This window comes from Coturnix japonica, chromosome Z, assembly GCF_001577835.2.
Source record: "Coturnix japonica isolate 7356 chromosome Z, Coturnix japonica 2.1, whole genome shotgun sequence".
NCBI lineage: Eukaryota > Metazoa > Chordata > Aves > Galliformes > Phasianidae > Coturnix > Coturnix japonica.
The window spans coordinates 51147058-51161692 of record NC_029547.1 but is presented as its reverse complement, the minus strand read 5'-3'; the positions used below and the strand labels follow the sequence as shown (position 1 = coordinate 51161692).

At 37.2% G+C, this 14635-nt stretch overlaps 1 protein-coding gene across 4 annotated transcripts in view; it reads right to left on the bottom strand.

The window, feature by feature from the left end:
* The window catches only part of TTC37 (tetratricopeptide repeat domain 37), a 45302-nt gene that overhangs the window by 19740 nt on the left and 10927 nt on the right, over positions 1-14635 (bottom strand). For all 4 annotated transcript variants that reach the window (XM_015849654.2, XM_015849655.2, XM_015849652.2 and 1 more), the window contains 17 exons: positions 13956-14042; positions 13764-13867; positions 13528-13654; positions 12121-12300; positions 11248-11372; positions 10558-10811; positions 9022-9124; positions 8058-8234; positions 6968-7112; positions 6731-6809; positions 6542-6603; positions 6362-6418; positions 5223-5291; positions 3791-3865; positions 3030-3171; positions 1954-2047; positions 1321-1398 (listed from right to left, as the gene is read on the bottom strand). In XM_015849654.2, coding sequence (XP_015705140.1) covers positions 1321-1398; positions 1954-2047; positions 3030-3171; positions 3791-3865; positions 5223-5291; positions 6362-6418; positions 6542-6603; positions 6731-6809; positions 6968-7112; positions 8058-8234; positions 9022-9124; positions 10558-10811; positions 11248-11372; positions 12121-12300; positions 13528-13654; positions 13764-13867; positions 13956-14042 — 1958 coding nt within the window. The remainder of the gene's footprint in view (positions 1-1320; positions 1399-1953; positions 2048-3029; positions 3172-3790; positions 3866-5222; positions 5292-6361; positions 6419-6541; positions 6604-6730; positions 6810-6967; positions 7113-8057; positions 8235-9021; positions 9125-10557; positions 10812-11247; positions 11373-12120; positions 12301-13527; positions 13655-13763; positions 13868-13955; positions 14043-14635) is intronic.

Here is a 14635-nt window from a genome sequence, read left to right as displayed (position 1 = left end):
ATCTATAAGCATTCTTGGTCCCAGAGGACTGGAAGCTTGACAATGAGACCCATCTACAAGAAGGGCTGTAAGGAAGACCCAGGGAACTACAGGCCTGTCAGCCTGACCTGGGTGCCAGGAAAAGTTATGGAGCTCATCAGCTTGAGGGAGATCACAGAGCACATGCAGGACAACCAGGGGATCAGGCCTAGCCAGCATGGGTTCATGAAAGGCAGGTCCTGCTTGACCAACCTGATCTCTTTCTATGATCAAGTGACCCATCTGGTGCATGAGGGAAAGGCTGTTCAGATAGTTTACTTAGACTTCAGTATATTTTTCAACATAGTCTCCCATAGCATTCTACTGAAGAAGCTGTCAGCCTGTGGCTTGGACAGTTACACTCTTTGCTGGGTAAAGAACTGTCTGCAGGGCCAGACCCAGAGATTGGTGGTAAATGCAGTCATATCCAGCCAGCGACTGGTCATGAGTGGTGCTCTCCAGGCGTTGGTACTGGGGCCTGACCTGTTCAGTATCTTTACTGATGATCTGTATGAGGGCAACGAGCACATCCTTGGTAAGTCTGCAAATGACACCAAGTTGTCAGGAAGTTTTGATCTATCTCATGGTAGGAAGGCCCTACAGAGGGCCAATGGCATGCTGGCTTGTATCAGAAACAGTGTTGCCAGCAGGAGCAGAGAAGTGATCATCCCTCTGTTCTCAGCCCTGGTGAGGCTGCATCTCAAGTACCGCATTCAGTTTAAGGCTCCTCACTACAAGTAAGACAAAGAGGCCTTGGAGGGTGTCCAGAGAAGGGCAATGAAGCCGTGAGAGATCTGGAGTGGCTGATCTGGAGTGGACAAGTATTATAAGAATGGCTGAGAGAGCTGAGATTGTTCAGTATGAAGAAGAGGCTTATTGCTCTCTACAACTACCTGAATGGAGGTGAGGTGGGGATCAGCCTCTTCTCCCATGTAAATAAAGAGATAACTGGAAGAAATGGCCTCAAGTTGTGCCAGGGAAGATTTAGGTTGGACATTAAAAAAAATACTTCTATGAGAGAGTGGTCAGGTGCTGGAACAGGCTGCACAGTCCCTGGAAGTGCTCAAAAAACATTTAGATGTTGTACTGAGGGACACAGTGAAGTGGGAAATAGTAGTGATAGGTGGATGGTTGGTCTGAATGTCATTAGAGATCTTTACCAAACTTGGTGATTCTTTTGATTTTTGATTCAAAAAATTTTCTATTGTTAACTTTCACCACTGAGCCTTAACTAAGTTTTGCACCACTAAGATCACTACATCCGAAGTTAAGAGCTGTAATAATATATTAACAGACACTTACCATAGAGATCTTCCGTAGTTTTGCATTGCTATATTATATTTCTCAGTATCCTCAGAGTTTTTTAGTAATGTAGCAGCCCTTAAAATGATCACAATTAAGAATAATTAATACATTTATACATTAATTCTCATAGTAGATTAAGCAAGTTTTTAATGCAAGTATCTTTTTATGTATAAACAGAAAGTATAAAAAGAGCTACTTTTACAAAGTTTAACGTATTGTCAAACATGCCCTCCAAACATGTTTTTTTCTCTCTCACCTCCCTCTACCATTTGAAAAGAGAAGAAAGAGTACATTAATTACTATAGAGAACAAAGCTTTAAAAAGAACAACAACCAAAAAAGATGAATCCCAAAGTCTCACTTAACTTCCACACAGTGAACCAGCTGAGTGTCCTACTAAGACACATAGCTGTAGAATGCTTTACTTCCCCAGTTACTTGTGTTCTGTGTTTACAAACTTGCATAAGAAAATTCCCACTTAGCCCTGATAGTACAATTAGTTGAAATGTACTGTTTAACTGTTTATAAAGCTTACTGAGGGAAAAGATAAACCCTTAAGCTCTTCAGCTGGTGCACAGAAAATGAGGACAAGGAGCTTCTGTAAGTAAGCATTCCAGCATGTATAATTTACCTCTCATAAGCATCTTTTGCCTGTCTTTTTAGTTCCAGATAGTCATTCAAGTAACCGAGCATCGTGAAAGCAGATGCATCATCTGGATTTCTTTCTAGAAAATCAGAATTTACAACATTGGAGAACATAATCAGAAAGAGTTGTGAAAAAGCATTAGAAAAACATTGCTACATTGATGCTACAATGTATGCATATATAAAAAATCACTTTGCCAACTGCTTCTGTCACTTGCTCAATGGAATCATTTAGACAGGCTGCAAGCAAATAAGAGATACTAAGACTGCAACAAGACATCAGGATAGATAAAAAATGTTTCAGATCTTAGGACAAAGTATTGACACACTGAATTTTAAGTTTTTGGTTTGCAGTGTTTAGGAGCTTTTAGGCTCTTTTTTTTGTAATGAAAGATAAAATTGTTCTTTTTGTACTGACTCTAGTAAAATACTAGTAGAACCTTACGGTTAATTTTCAATATTACAATTTTGAAATGCACATCAACAGCTAAAGTTATCTGCCATCTCACCTCAGACCAGAAAGGGGAACACAGACCCTTCCCACAATCTGCGTAAGAACATAGATTTTATAGATCAGTATCTTACATTTCTCATTTTAAGTGCTTGCAACTTATTCTGTAGCTCTTAAAAGAAAATGCTTTGTTTCTTACTCAAGTTTAATACTATTATCTTCAAAATCTGAAGGTGAGGAAAATCCAAAAACAGCCTTTTGCTCAAACACATGGAACACAGGCAGAAAAGCTAGCATCTATGTGTACCATGCAGGTATATTCAAAGGATGTCTGATATCAGACACCAGGTGGCAGATATAACAAGGCTCAGCTCCTTATTTTGCTCAGTGTTTGAAATGAAAACTGATAGAATGACAGAATTCATACCTATTTCATCCAGTGTGCTAACAATAATAATAAATTAATTAAGAAGTCCCTTTACTCTATTTGGTCTGCTTATTTTACAATAGAAAAGCCTCTCCCCAGTCTGGCCAAATCAGTCTTTGCCAGACCTACTACAGACATCACTTAGTCAAGCATTCCATTTCAGTGAGGTGTTTCAGCTACCTACCTGTGTACTTGCTCATAACCACCTGAGCTGCTGGAATAGCATTCATTTCAACAATGTTGTACAGATACTGCTCAGTATCTCTGTTGCTTTTATCTTGCAGCGTTGAACATACCCAGTGGGCGTAGCCTTTTGCACCCTCAGTCTCAAGAAATAATTAAAAACAAACAAAAAACAAGTAAATTGAGGATCATTAAACCTGCCCAAGTAACACTGAAATAGTCAGAGATGTTAATAATTCCCTGTTTTAAGGCAGAATTTAGGATAAAAATCTGCATCACAGTTAAGCAGGAGAATAAAACACTAAACTGATATGCTGCACTCAATTATAACTAGTCGTTTGAGCAGAAAGAATTCTCACATTATCATATTACTGGTGGCACTCATGGAGGAATGACAAATGAGAAAAGTTGTAAGAGAATATAAAGTCTTCCACTTTATTAGAATCCAGTGTTACAACAGTATCCTTGCTCTTTCCTGTTTATGTCTTCTATTTATGCCTTTGTCCAATTCTGTGGAACATCAAAAATGTTTTTCCACAACTTATGGATAAAGTTTTTTTGTCTATTGGGACTAGAGCTTTTAATAAAATGAATGCCTGCTATTCAGCATTAGGATAGGCCCATGCAACAATGAAGTCAGACAGTCTCATTTGAAATCAGAGCCTAGCTGTTCCATTGTTCAAGACACACCTGATGGTTTTTCTTTTATTACATAATCTAAGTAGAGAGATTAAACATTAGGCATCTGTCTGTTATACTTACATGCATACTAAGCTCAGTTGTGTGCCTGAAGAGATCCATAGTATCATAGCTGCCTATCACCTCTGCAACAAGAGCCTTCAGAGAAACAAAAGTTGCTACAGTCAGGTACTTCAAAATTCATGACATTGAGAAGAAACTCAACACAGATTACTTTCAGCTGTACCATAAGTATTTAACATGAAAATATTTTATTTTCCTATGCTACCCAGAAACACCACCCCACTCTCATGAGATCCCAACTGTAGCATTGCATTCAACTCTGGAACCCTCAGCACATGCAGAGCATGGACCTGCTGGAGTGAGGAGACGGGCCAGAAGGATGCTCAGAAGGCTGCTACCCCTCTCTTGTGAAGGGAGGCTGAGAGAGCGGGGCAGACTACTGAAACACTGGGAAGGACAACAGAAAGTTATGACAGGATAAGGAGAAGTGGCTTTATACTAAGAGTGAAGATTCAGATTAGTTATTAGGAGTAAATTTTTATTTAGAAGGCATTGAGGCCCTCACACAGCTCCTCAGAGAAGGTATGAATCCCCCATCCCTGGAGGTGATTAAAGCCAGGTTGGATGAGGCCCTGTGCAGCTTGACCAAGCAGGTGGCAACCCTGCCCACAGCAGAGTGATGGAAGTGGATGGGTTTTACACTCCATTCCAACCCAAGCTATTCTATGGTTCTAAGAATAAGTCAAACACTTTAAAAGTAGAATAAATAATCTCTGTATTGTTGCAATTTGAAACTTGAGAACTTTTGCTGCTACTTCAAATTCCTCAGTACAAAGACATATGATAGGAATACATGATGGCACTAGTCCTTATTTAGAACCCAGCTTCAATCAGATATTGTTAGCAGATCAACAGCATGGGATCATGAAGTGCTCCTATAGCAATAATAAACATGAGTCACAAGGATCTTGTGCTATTCACAGATGGCATAAAAACCAGTGGGAGCCTATCCAGCCCTCAGTGGTAAGTGGAGAAAGGGATCTCCCAGGAAGTAAGAGCTGAATTTGCACCAGGTACATAAAAGACTTACTGTTTTTAACAGTAAGTTGGAAGAGAGGGGAGCTGAGAAAAGTTAAGAGTGCTATTTAATGAACTAGTCATACAGCAAAAATGGAAATAGCTGTCACCTGATGAAGATGGTACTATAAGAGCACTAGATAACGAGTTTCAGAGAACAATAGTGATTGCTTTTTAATAGCTAGTTCCTTACACAACTCACAATCTCATCAGTCACAAAAACATTTACATGAAGATATCTGCTGAATATAGATTCCTCTATACACCACTGTGGAAACAAAGGCTTCTATCCACCCCCAGGGGAAGTAGCAGCTCCCTCTACTCCTACAGGTACATGCGTAAGCATTGATTAGGAGGAAGTCCAAATCCTCTTTTCCTTTTACAATGCATAATTCTATGTTTTTTCACATCTTACCTGCCCAATCCAACACATCAGGTAAGAAGGCTCCAGAGACTGGGCTACTTTGAAGGCTTCATGAGCTTGCTGCAGAACCAATGATAATATGGATATCAAACTGTCTTGCATACACTTTTGATATACACAGATATTGTCATGCAGTAGTACTGAAAGAGCTTTTCATGAATGAAATTAAGTTGTTACTAATTCTGTGCCACACAGAATAATATACTACCCAGAAAAATAAAGCAGTTTAGATTTCTTAAAAATAAAAATAATTGTAAAAGCTATTTAAAAGACCAAAAGTTCCTCCCCTTAGAAAAACACATACTTCTCAGGTAGATTAATTGCTATACTGTTTTGAGAAAGAAGCTAGATTAATTGCTAGAACAATTAATATTTTAAATTTAGACACCTGGATGATCCAGATTTTAAAATCTACATTTCTTTCATGCAAATGCTTTGAAAATTATTAAACTGATCATTGTACATAAATCCTGAAGGAAATACATGACTGTATATGTTCAGAATTCCTTCCTCAATGTGGCATAAGGAGAAAAAGTCCTAGCATCAATATTCAATACTCTTAGCAGCAAGAAATTTGTAGTATTACATTACTTCTACTGAAAATAATTCTCAGTCTGACCATCCCTTTTCATAAATTAAATAAAATTGTCAAAGTTCTGACCAGCAAATAGGATAGCATGTAATTTTAGCTGCAAGAAAACTCTGGACTTAACAGGTACTCTGATTTTCCTACAGAGAGGATCTGAAAGTTATAAAGAACCATGGCAAACTATATGACATCCTAAAAAGCAGAAAGTAGCTACGTACAGGAAACTCATAATCTTAGATTTCAGTTTGTGACTAAAGGAGTTCTTGCGTCAATTCATTTGATTCAGTCCTTCTCTATCCTTACAAACAGATTTTATTCCATCTAGTCATTTGCAGAGCAAATTCAGCAGTTTAGGCTAACTTCACTTAATCACATCCAGTCCAGAACAAATACTTAATCTGTGTGACTTTCATTCAAAGAAAATATTTTTATCAAATCTGAGAGAGATGCTCTTCATTGTTTGCTCACTCTCCTACAAACACATATTCCCCCTAAAGAAACTGGAAAGGGAAACTGTATTTAAGGAATGGGAAAGAATTACCTCAATGTTTCCAGTCGCTAGATACAAAACTCCCAGGTTGGTCCAGGCGACAACATTCTAGACAGAACAAATAAAGCTTAGGTATTATTGCTGTATATTCTGAAGGAATAACAATGCATCAAGGGAAGAAAAGTTTAAAATGCCCACTTGGAACATATGGTAGCTGCCTACAGCACTTACGGTTTCCTCAGCTTGAACAGATTTGATGAACGAATGTTGAGCAAGAGCATAATTCCCAACAGCTGGGGGGACAAAAAAAGAGAAAACGGAAGGAGAGCTACATCTAACTGAATTTTGTAAATGGCATTAGTCACGCATTGCCTTCTAAGGTAGAATATCATGCAGCTAGGGATCTCACAGAAGACTTACCACTACAGGAAGCAACCACACCAAGTGCATTCCAGTAAAGGTGATTTTTGCTGTCAAGCCTCACAGCTTTTTTGAGGCACTGGAAGAAAATCAAATACAAATTATATCAATAAAATAGCAAAAGTTAAGACATACACTATCTTACTCAGAGACTTAGGCTTTATTAGAGACAGAGAAGTTAAGCAGACAAGCATCAAGGTAGATTTTAAAGAACACAACAAAAAGAACAGGCAATACCTGTAAAGACTTCTCTAGTAGTTCACTGATCTCATTCATGTCAGTGCCCACTGCTGTGAGGTGCTCTGCTTGTCGATAATAGTTTATTCCAAGATCACACCATATGTTAGGCAAAGGAATCAATTTTAAAGCTCTGCCATAACACCTACAGAAACGTGAATCACAGAAACATTATCCCAAGCCTTTCCACATGAAAAACAGAAAGCTGAAAAACACTCAAAAGTGCTTAATAACCCATATCATCCAAATATGCACAAATACAAACAAAACCAGACAAAAATATAAAACCAGTGACAACTGAAAAAATTTCAGTTAGACAGTTATCTTTACAGAATCTATCCTGTTCTGCATTATCCATCACTTGTTAAATGACAGATGTGTAATAAATCAAAGTGATGTCAGATGCAATATGAATGTTTTAATTATAACATCAGCCATTTCTAAAGTTCATCAGACTTTCCTAGGAAGTACTTGACTACACACAATGGTTTACTAAGAAGATTTACTAAGCAGCAGCATTTTCAGCCCACCTTAACTTACTACTCATCCAACAGCACAGAAAGGAAACTACAAGTATTTTTTATGATGAGATTCCAGGGCCAGGAACAAGGAATTCCCTCTTTCAATACAATTTAGATCACATACGTGGGGCTCAAATTAATGACCGCTTTATAAGAAATAATTACAGACACAGACAAAGCTTACATTTTTATCTTGGACATTATTAGTCCTGGTAGAATTGGGTAACAACTACTGTAACCACTTAATTTAAAGACGAATAAGTGGTTGAGTAACAGGCACAGTACAGCCACGCTCTGGAGGCAGGAAGCAACACAGAAAATAGCAGATGCCAGATGATGCACTGACAGCCATTACAGTGACCCAGGAAACATTCCCTGAAATAAGCAATATAATCTGGAAGAACCATGAGACTTTGTGTTTTCTTTAATCTTCACTAAATATTCATTTGTCAGAAGATCATCATGTGTTTCATTTTCTAAAATTAATATAGCCTAGAATATTTGAGACTCTACAGTGTGTACAGATGTGTAGAAGCACTTAACAGTAAAAAATAAAAATAAAAAATTACCTTCCACCCAGTCTGAGCAGCTCACTTTTCTTCAACATCTGTTTGCTGTCATTTTTACCCAGAAGCGATCCTAGAACTTGAACATTCACTTTGGTTGGTGAAATGACATGCACACTAGTACAGGTGTCACCAAGCAGTTTCCAAAGGGAAGATATATCAGGTCGGTGCTTTGTTGCCCTGTAATTTAATAATTAAGAAAACCCACAAAATAACCGTTCAGGCATCACAATACTTTTTTCAGTAAGTTTGCCACTCTGAAGAGTGGCACAAACTCAATTTAATTAATCAGTGAGTTGTTTGGTACCTTTTTTGTTTGTTTGTTTGTTTTTTTAAATCATTTTTCTTCCCACTCAAGTTCTAGGTTTTAAAAGTAAAAAAACAAATCAGAGAAGCCACATCAAAGTATCCCAAGTCTGTAGGGACTAAGAGTATGTTTAAAAAAAAAAAAAAAAAAAAAAAAAGAGCCATTATCTGTCTACTAAATTTTGCCATTATAGCACATGGAATGAGACATATGCAGAAAGCTAGTGGGCTTTCCTCTGTAATGGTAGTTACTCTGAGGTTTAATTTAGGCTACTAAAGCATTTTAACTGAAATGCAAAACAACTTGATTGAGAGAAGGAGAGAACAATCACTTTCTCATCCACCATTTTTGATTAATGTCTCCTCCCTTAAGTTCCATATATACACAATGACAACTAAAGAGAACTATATGAAACTTCGGAAGTCTGCAAAATTCAAAGGACTCCATCTTTTAAGTAGAAACAATAATAATAATTTTGTAGTTACCATTTGTTTACTCAGTAAATAAATGCACTGTTCAAACCATTTTCTCTAAACTATTTCTTCCAAAAGAGAAGCCTGATTCATTTTATTTGACTGAAAGTTTTCAAACATTTAAGATTTATTCTTCTCCAAACTGTGAGCCCAGTGGACATCAAATAACAGATTATTTAGTACTCACCTTGTAAAGAATTCAAGAGCCTGCTCTATGTAACCCAGAGCCCTCATATCAAGATACTTCTCAAGGGCAGACCTTGCCAGCATGAGATAGCATTCTCCAAGTCCTAAAAGTAAGACAAAGTTATCCTTTATGAAAAAAATGCTTGCCTGACACTGCTTGCTAGAAGAGGTGGAGTGGTACAGGAGAAAGCCTGCTCAGCGTTCTGCTTTGTTCCCTGCATGTACTATGCCAAAGCACAAAAACCTACAGAAACTCTCCTCCTCATAAGAGACACTTTACTCTTATCTTAATATTAAAATATGTCTAATTATAAAAGGTGTAACACAGAAACTTGGTGTTTATTTTCAGGAATCAGCTAAAACACTCACAAGAAAGCTGCTATACACTGGTAAGCCTTTGGCAAATACAGGAACAGTATCAAAGCACACAAAATACAAAAAACAAGAAAATACAAAGGCAGTATGGGAATTTTTCTCTGAGGTGACTGAAACCAACATTACTTAATCCTATTTAAGCAATAATTTAAATTATATGGAAATGAATTCAACTATTAGAATGCCTGCATCTAATATTGTAAGTTTTAGTACTCTGGAAAATTCAGGGCAGAGTTTGGTTTATAATCTTGCTGGTATTGGTAGTGACTCTGAACGGCAAAAAGTCATTGGATGCAAGTTTTACTGATTCTTAGTAATTTTTTCACAGTTACGAAGCTGCCTTTATCATGATATTGTACTCCTTATCTACACCAAGCCATCCATCTCCCTCTGTGGATTATGATACTGTAACAAATGCAGTCTGTATGACATCGATGAAATCCTGTTTTATAAGCCTCTTAAGCTGCCCTCACTAGGTATTTATTTCAACCACACAAACCCCAAGGTTATAAGCTCAGATACAAGGAAGCTGACATCTAAAAGAAAAACTCATTTTATCTCCAGAAATAATACATTAAAAAGAGATGCCGGAGAAGAGGTAGAATACACTTACTACTCAATAACACAAAAACAGAGTGCATATAAAAGATATATTAAAGCAGTATCAGTATAGTTAATTCTTTAATCTGTTATGACTCTATGCTTCCAACAAGTAAATTCACAAAACCTGATGAATACATGGTCAAGGGCAGAAGAAAGTGAGCACAACCCACCTCTTTGAAAAGGCATACCAACTCCACTGCCTTTTTAGTCATACACGGTGTGATTGCTCAAGTGAAACTGCAGCATTATTAGCTGCCATCCTACATCAATTTTAAATTCGTCTGTCCTCACAGTTACACAGGAATAATTTCCATTTTTATTTATTTGAAGTAGAAATAATTGCTCCTTTAGATAATGGTATCAGCAGCTCTTCAAGTATATTCTGGCTACTACACACTGGCTTTTTTACAAGTGGATCACAGCATCCTGAACATCCAAAAATACCCTTCTATGCAGGCAGACTTACCTACACCAGACATCAAGAACCTCTCCATAAAACTGACATACTACAGTGTTAGAGAAAGAAAAAGATCTAAAGTTGAAAATACAGACAAATTACCTTTAAGTGCAGGTACATACTCTCCTGTCTTCTCTAAGATTTCCTGATAGGTAGCAATAGCATTTTCATATTTGCCTAGAATCTGCTCAACTGCTGCAGCTCTGTAAATGCTGTACACGTGGTCTGGGTTCAGCTCGCTGGCCTTCCTGAAGGATTTCAGGGCTGCTGCATAGCTACCTCTGCTCACATAAGCCTCCCCTAGAGACTCCCAGCAGTTGGGATCCATCCGGTCAGCCCTGAGAGCTGCCTGCAAACTGAAGGTATCAAGATTTAGATTTCAATTGAATGTGACACATTTTAACAAAAACAAATTATTTCTTTAAATTACATAATCTCAGAACACAAGCAGACAATAATACAGAACTTTTAGAAATGGGAAAACAGTGTTTAATTATTCACAGAGTCAACTAAACAAACTTAGGAACTGTAGATTTTTTTCACTTTTAATCAGTGTTACAACCTACTCATCTATGAGAAGCCTCACTATCAGGCTTGTTAGCAAAGATCACAGCTATCATGTGAAGAACGCATTGTGCTAATTTCAGAAGATGCAGCTTGTTCAGATCCACTTCCCAGTTTAGTACTGTCTGCCTTGTGATTAGCTAACTTAATTTCAAAACCTGGGAAAATTAAAGACTGTTTTAGCAGGATTTATAGAGAATGGTGTAAACCAACCACTAGTTCTCTTACTCAGCCACTGCTTTTGACGGCTGACCAGTTCTGAGGTAGTAAAGTCCACGATGAAGCCAAGCCCATTTTGCTGCACCAGCATTTGATTTTTCAGTTACTTCATTCAAAATGGATAGAGCAGTGTCCTAAAAAAGCAACAAAAGTATCACATTAATAAACATCTGGATGCATAGAACAAAATTATTAATACTCTTATTTCAGCAAACCCTTAAACCGTCTAACTTGTAGTTACTGTAATGAAGAAACATTACAGCAGCTTTTTAAAGTTGGCAGACTAAGTGGCAGAATACAGGAGGATATTATCACATATCCCGTGCATCTTTGCAAAAAGACAGTAGATTCCTACAGCTTTATAGTGATAAATTTATTTTTTAACTAGAAAAGCATACAAGTATTTGTAGTAAGTCACATACTTAATCTGATTCTGTAGACATTCCAGTGAAGTCTGTCAAAGGGTGAGCTGCTTCCTAGCTAATAAGACTTCCTTAAAATATTATGATCACTTTATATGCTTTTTCCAAAAGGAACAAGAGGTGGAACAAGGGGTGGAAAAAGAAATGGTAGAAGTAAATATGAGAAGTAAACTTACTTTCCCTACATGTTTCTTACTGAAAAAAATCTTCCCATCTGAACCACGTATGGGATGACTACAACATTATGTTTGCTTCCCCAGATTTCTTCCCAGATACGTTTAATTCAGAACTGAAGCATAAAATTGAAGCAGGTCCAGCTACAAAAACTGCTAGGTAATGACAGATCATCCATTTTCAGAACTTCCTCTCAAATACCAAAGAAACCAGAAGTGATTCCTCAAAGAGTAAAATTAATAAAAAAGCCAAATAACTATAACCCAGGGCTTCGAATGTGCAATACCGTGTCCCCAAGTTCCACGCTTAAGTCTACTGCTGCTGTTCCAGATTCTTCATCAGTTCCATCCAGTTCAAAAGCCTTTTTATAGCATCCACGAGCTCTACTTTTGTCTCCAATAACATCTCTGTAGTAGTTACCTAAATAACAAAAGACACTTCCCAAGTAGCTGTCCAACTTTGCAGCCTATAAGGAAATACAAACACAATATAAGAACGCCTTTGAAGGATCAAGCATACGGGTAAGGCCCAGTGGTAGCTACTAGTGCAGTCTCCCTTTATCGACTTACTTAAGCTTCTTCTGTGCTACATCTGAGTATTCAAACTTTATTTTAATATTTCAAAGGCTACGGCTTTAAATATTTGCAGAATCATCCACAAACTTCATGACACAAAGCATTTTGTATGGGAACAATAACCAGATAGATGTGTTGGCAGCAAACAATTCCTTACATACCATCATTTTTAAATTCCACTCAAAATTCAACAATTACCTTTGCAGTCATACCTTCTACCACAATTATCCCTAGCATTTTCAAAAGTTTGAGTTAATTCTGTGTTCATTTGACATACTTGTTTATAGTTGAGAAACAAAGCAGCATATCAACAGCTCTGATAATTTTTTTTTATTTTTTTTTTAATGCTTACAAAATTGTTAAGAGTATTTTAGAACCAAAAATATTATTCATTTACAGTACAGAGTATGCTATAAACTGCTGCTATTGAAGTGGAAGCAGTAGGCTATTATTTGAGGTGATACCTGATATAAATTTATACAGTGAATTTACAAAGTTAAGTTTCCTATTTCTAGAAGCATAGCTTATATGCTCCTCAAAATGACGGACTAAAACCCTGGAATTAAATTCTGATCTACATATGGTGAAATCCACAAGCACTAAAAATGCAATGGTTCGGAAAAGCATCTAAACTTTTTTTGTTTTTTTTTTTTTTGCAGTTTTGCAGGGTTTTGCAGGCTTACAGCTGTGGATACACACTAAAACTCTAACAACACATTTTTTCTCCTTGTCATTTTCTAACATTCTTAATACTGCCCTCCGCTTTTCAAGATGTCTCTGAAGCTCTGCAATGCTTACCTAAAGTCCCAAACTTACAACTCTCAGGACAGGGGAATGAATTACCACCTCATTTGGATTTAACAAAGGCCTCAATAATGAGCTGAACAGAGGTTAAAAAGACAAAACAATGACAACTACAACAAAAAAACAGGGATATTCCAAGTAACTACACAGCTCCCCACTATGAATTTTTTTCACACCTCAAATTGGTTTAAAGGATCTGGAGACATGTGGATGGTAATAAGCAGAATATTCCAGCCTCTCATTCCAACCAGAGTACTTCATACTTCCAATATAGAGAAATGTTTATTCAAATGAACAGTTAAAGAAGCTTTTACCTTCAAGAAGTGAGTGAGTGTTTTTCCTTTATCTTTTTTGGTCTCATCACTCATGTACCAATAAGTGAGCCCCAGATACTGATGATACTCAGCAATTTCAGTCCTTCTTTCAATAGCATTTTGAAAACTAAATAAAAAGAAGAGATCAAATCAAACAAGTTGAAAAGCACTGTATTTTATTTTATTCTCCCCTACATTTGCCCATTGCAGGGGAGAAAAAGAATAAAAAAGTTTACCTTCTTTCTGCCTGCTCGTATTTCTTCTGAGAATAATGGATGAAACCCTCAAGAGCATGGGCTTCAGCTAGATCAGGATGTGACAACAGAAGCTCTTGTGAAATCTGCAAAATATGTCATTCTCTCCTGGTTATTTCTGTATGACAGTAAGAATTCTATTTAAGAAAGAGGAAGGACAACAAAAGCACTAACCTTTGCAGCTTCATCGACTAAACCTTTGTTTAAATATGCACGACCTCTTAAAGCTAAAAGCACAGGATCACTGCTCGCTCCCACAACCTAGAAAACCAAGTAATAGACACAAACAAAGTTATTCTCACCACAAAAGCCAGGTGGTAGAAGCACACAGTCTAAGTGAAGTTAAAGATAAGAAAACATTTCAAGAGAAGACCCTTGAGATTTCTGTTGAAGAAGAGGCAGAAGACTGTGGAGAGCAAAGACAAAGCTACAGAAGTCAGAACTTCTAAAAAAGGTAGCATACATCAAACTGAGGTATAAGAAAGAAGAAGGGAGTTCTGCTTGAATCACAGAACTGTAAGGGTTGGAAGGGACCTCTAGAGATCACTTAGTCCAACCCCCCTGCCAAAGCATTTCCCTACACCAAGTTGTACTATTCAGTTTTAAAGTTATGTGCTTACATGAAATGGTAAGTTAATTGAGGACACACGGAGTAGAATTAGAAACATAATTCAAATTCAGATAAACAGTAGCCTCAGAACTAGCAATAATCCAGCACTGCTAAGCAAGACCAGTAAAGATCAAGAGCTTTTAAGATTACAACAGTGAGTTAAAGAAAGTTGTTGAAAAGCCTAAAAAACAAGGGAAGGGGCAAAGGGGTGAATGTGTTGATTACAGCATAGTTGGTAGGAGCT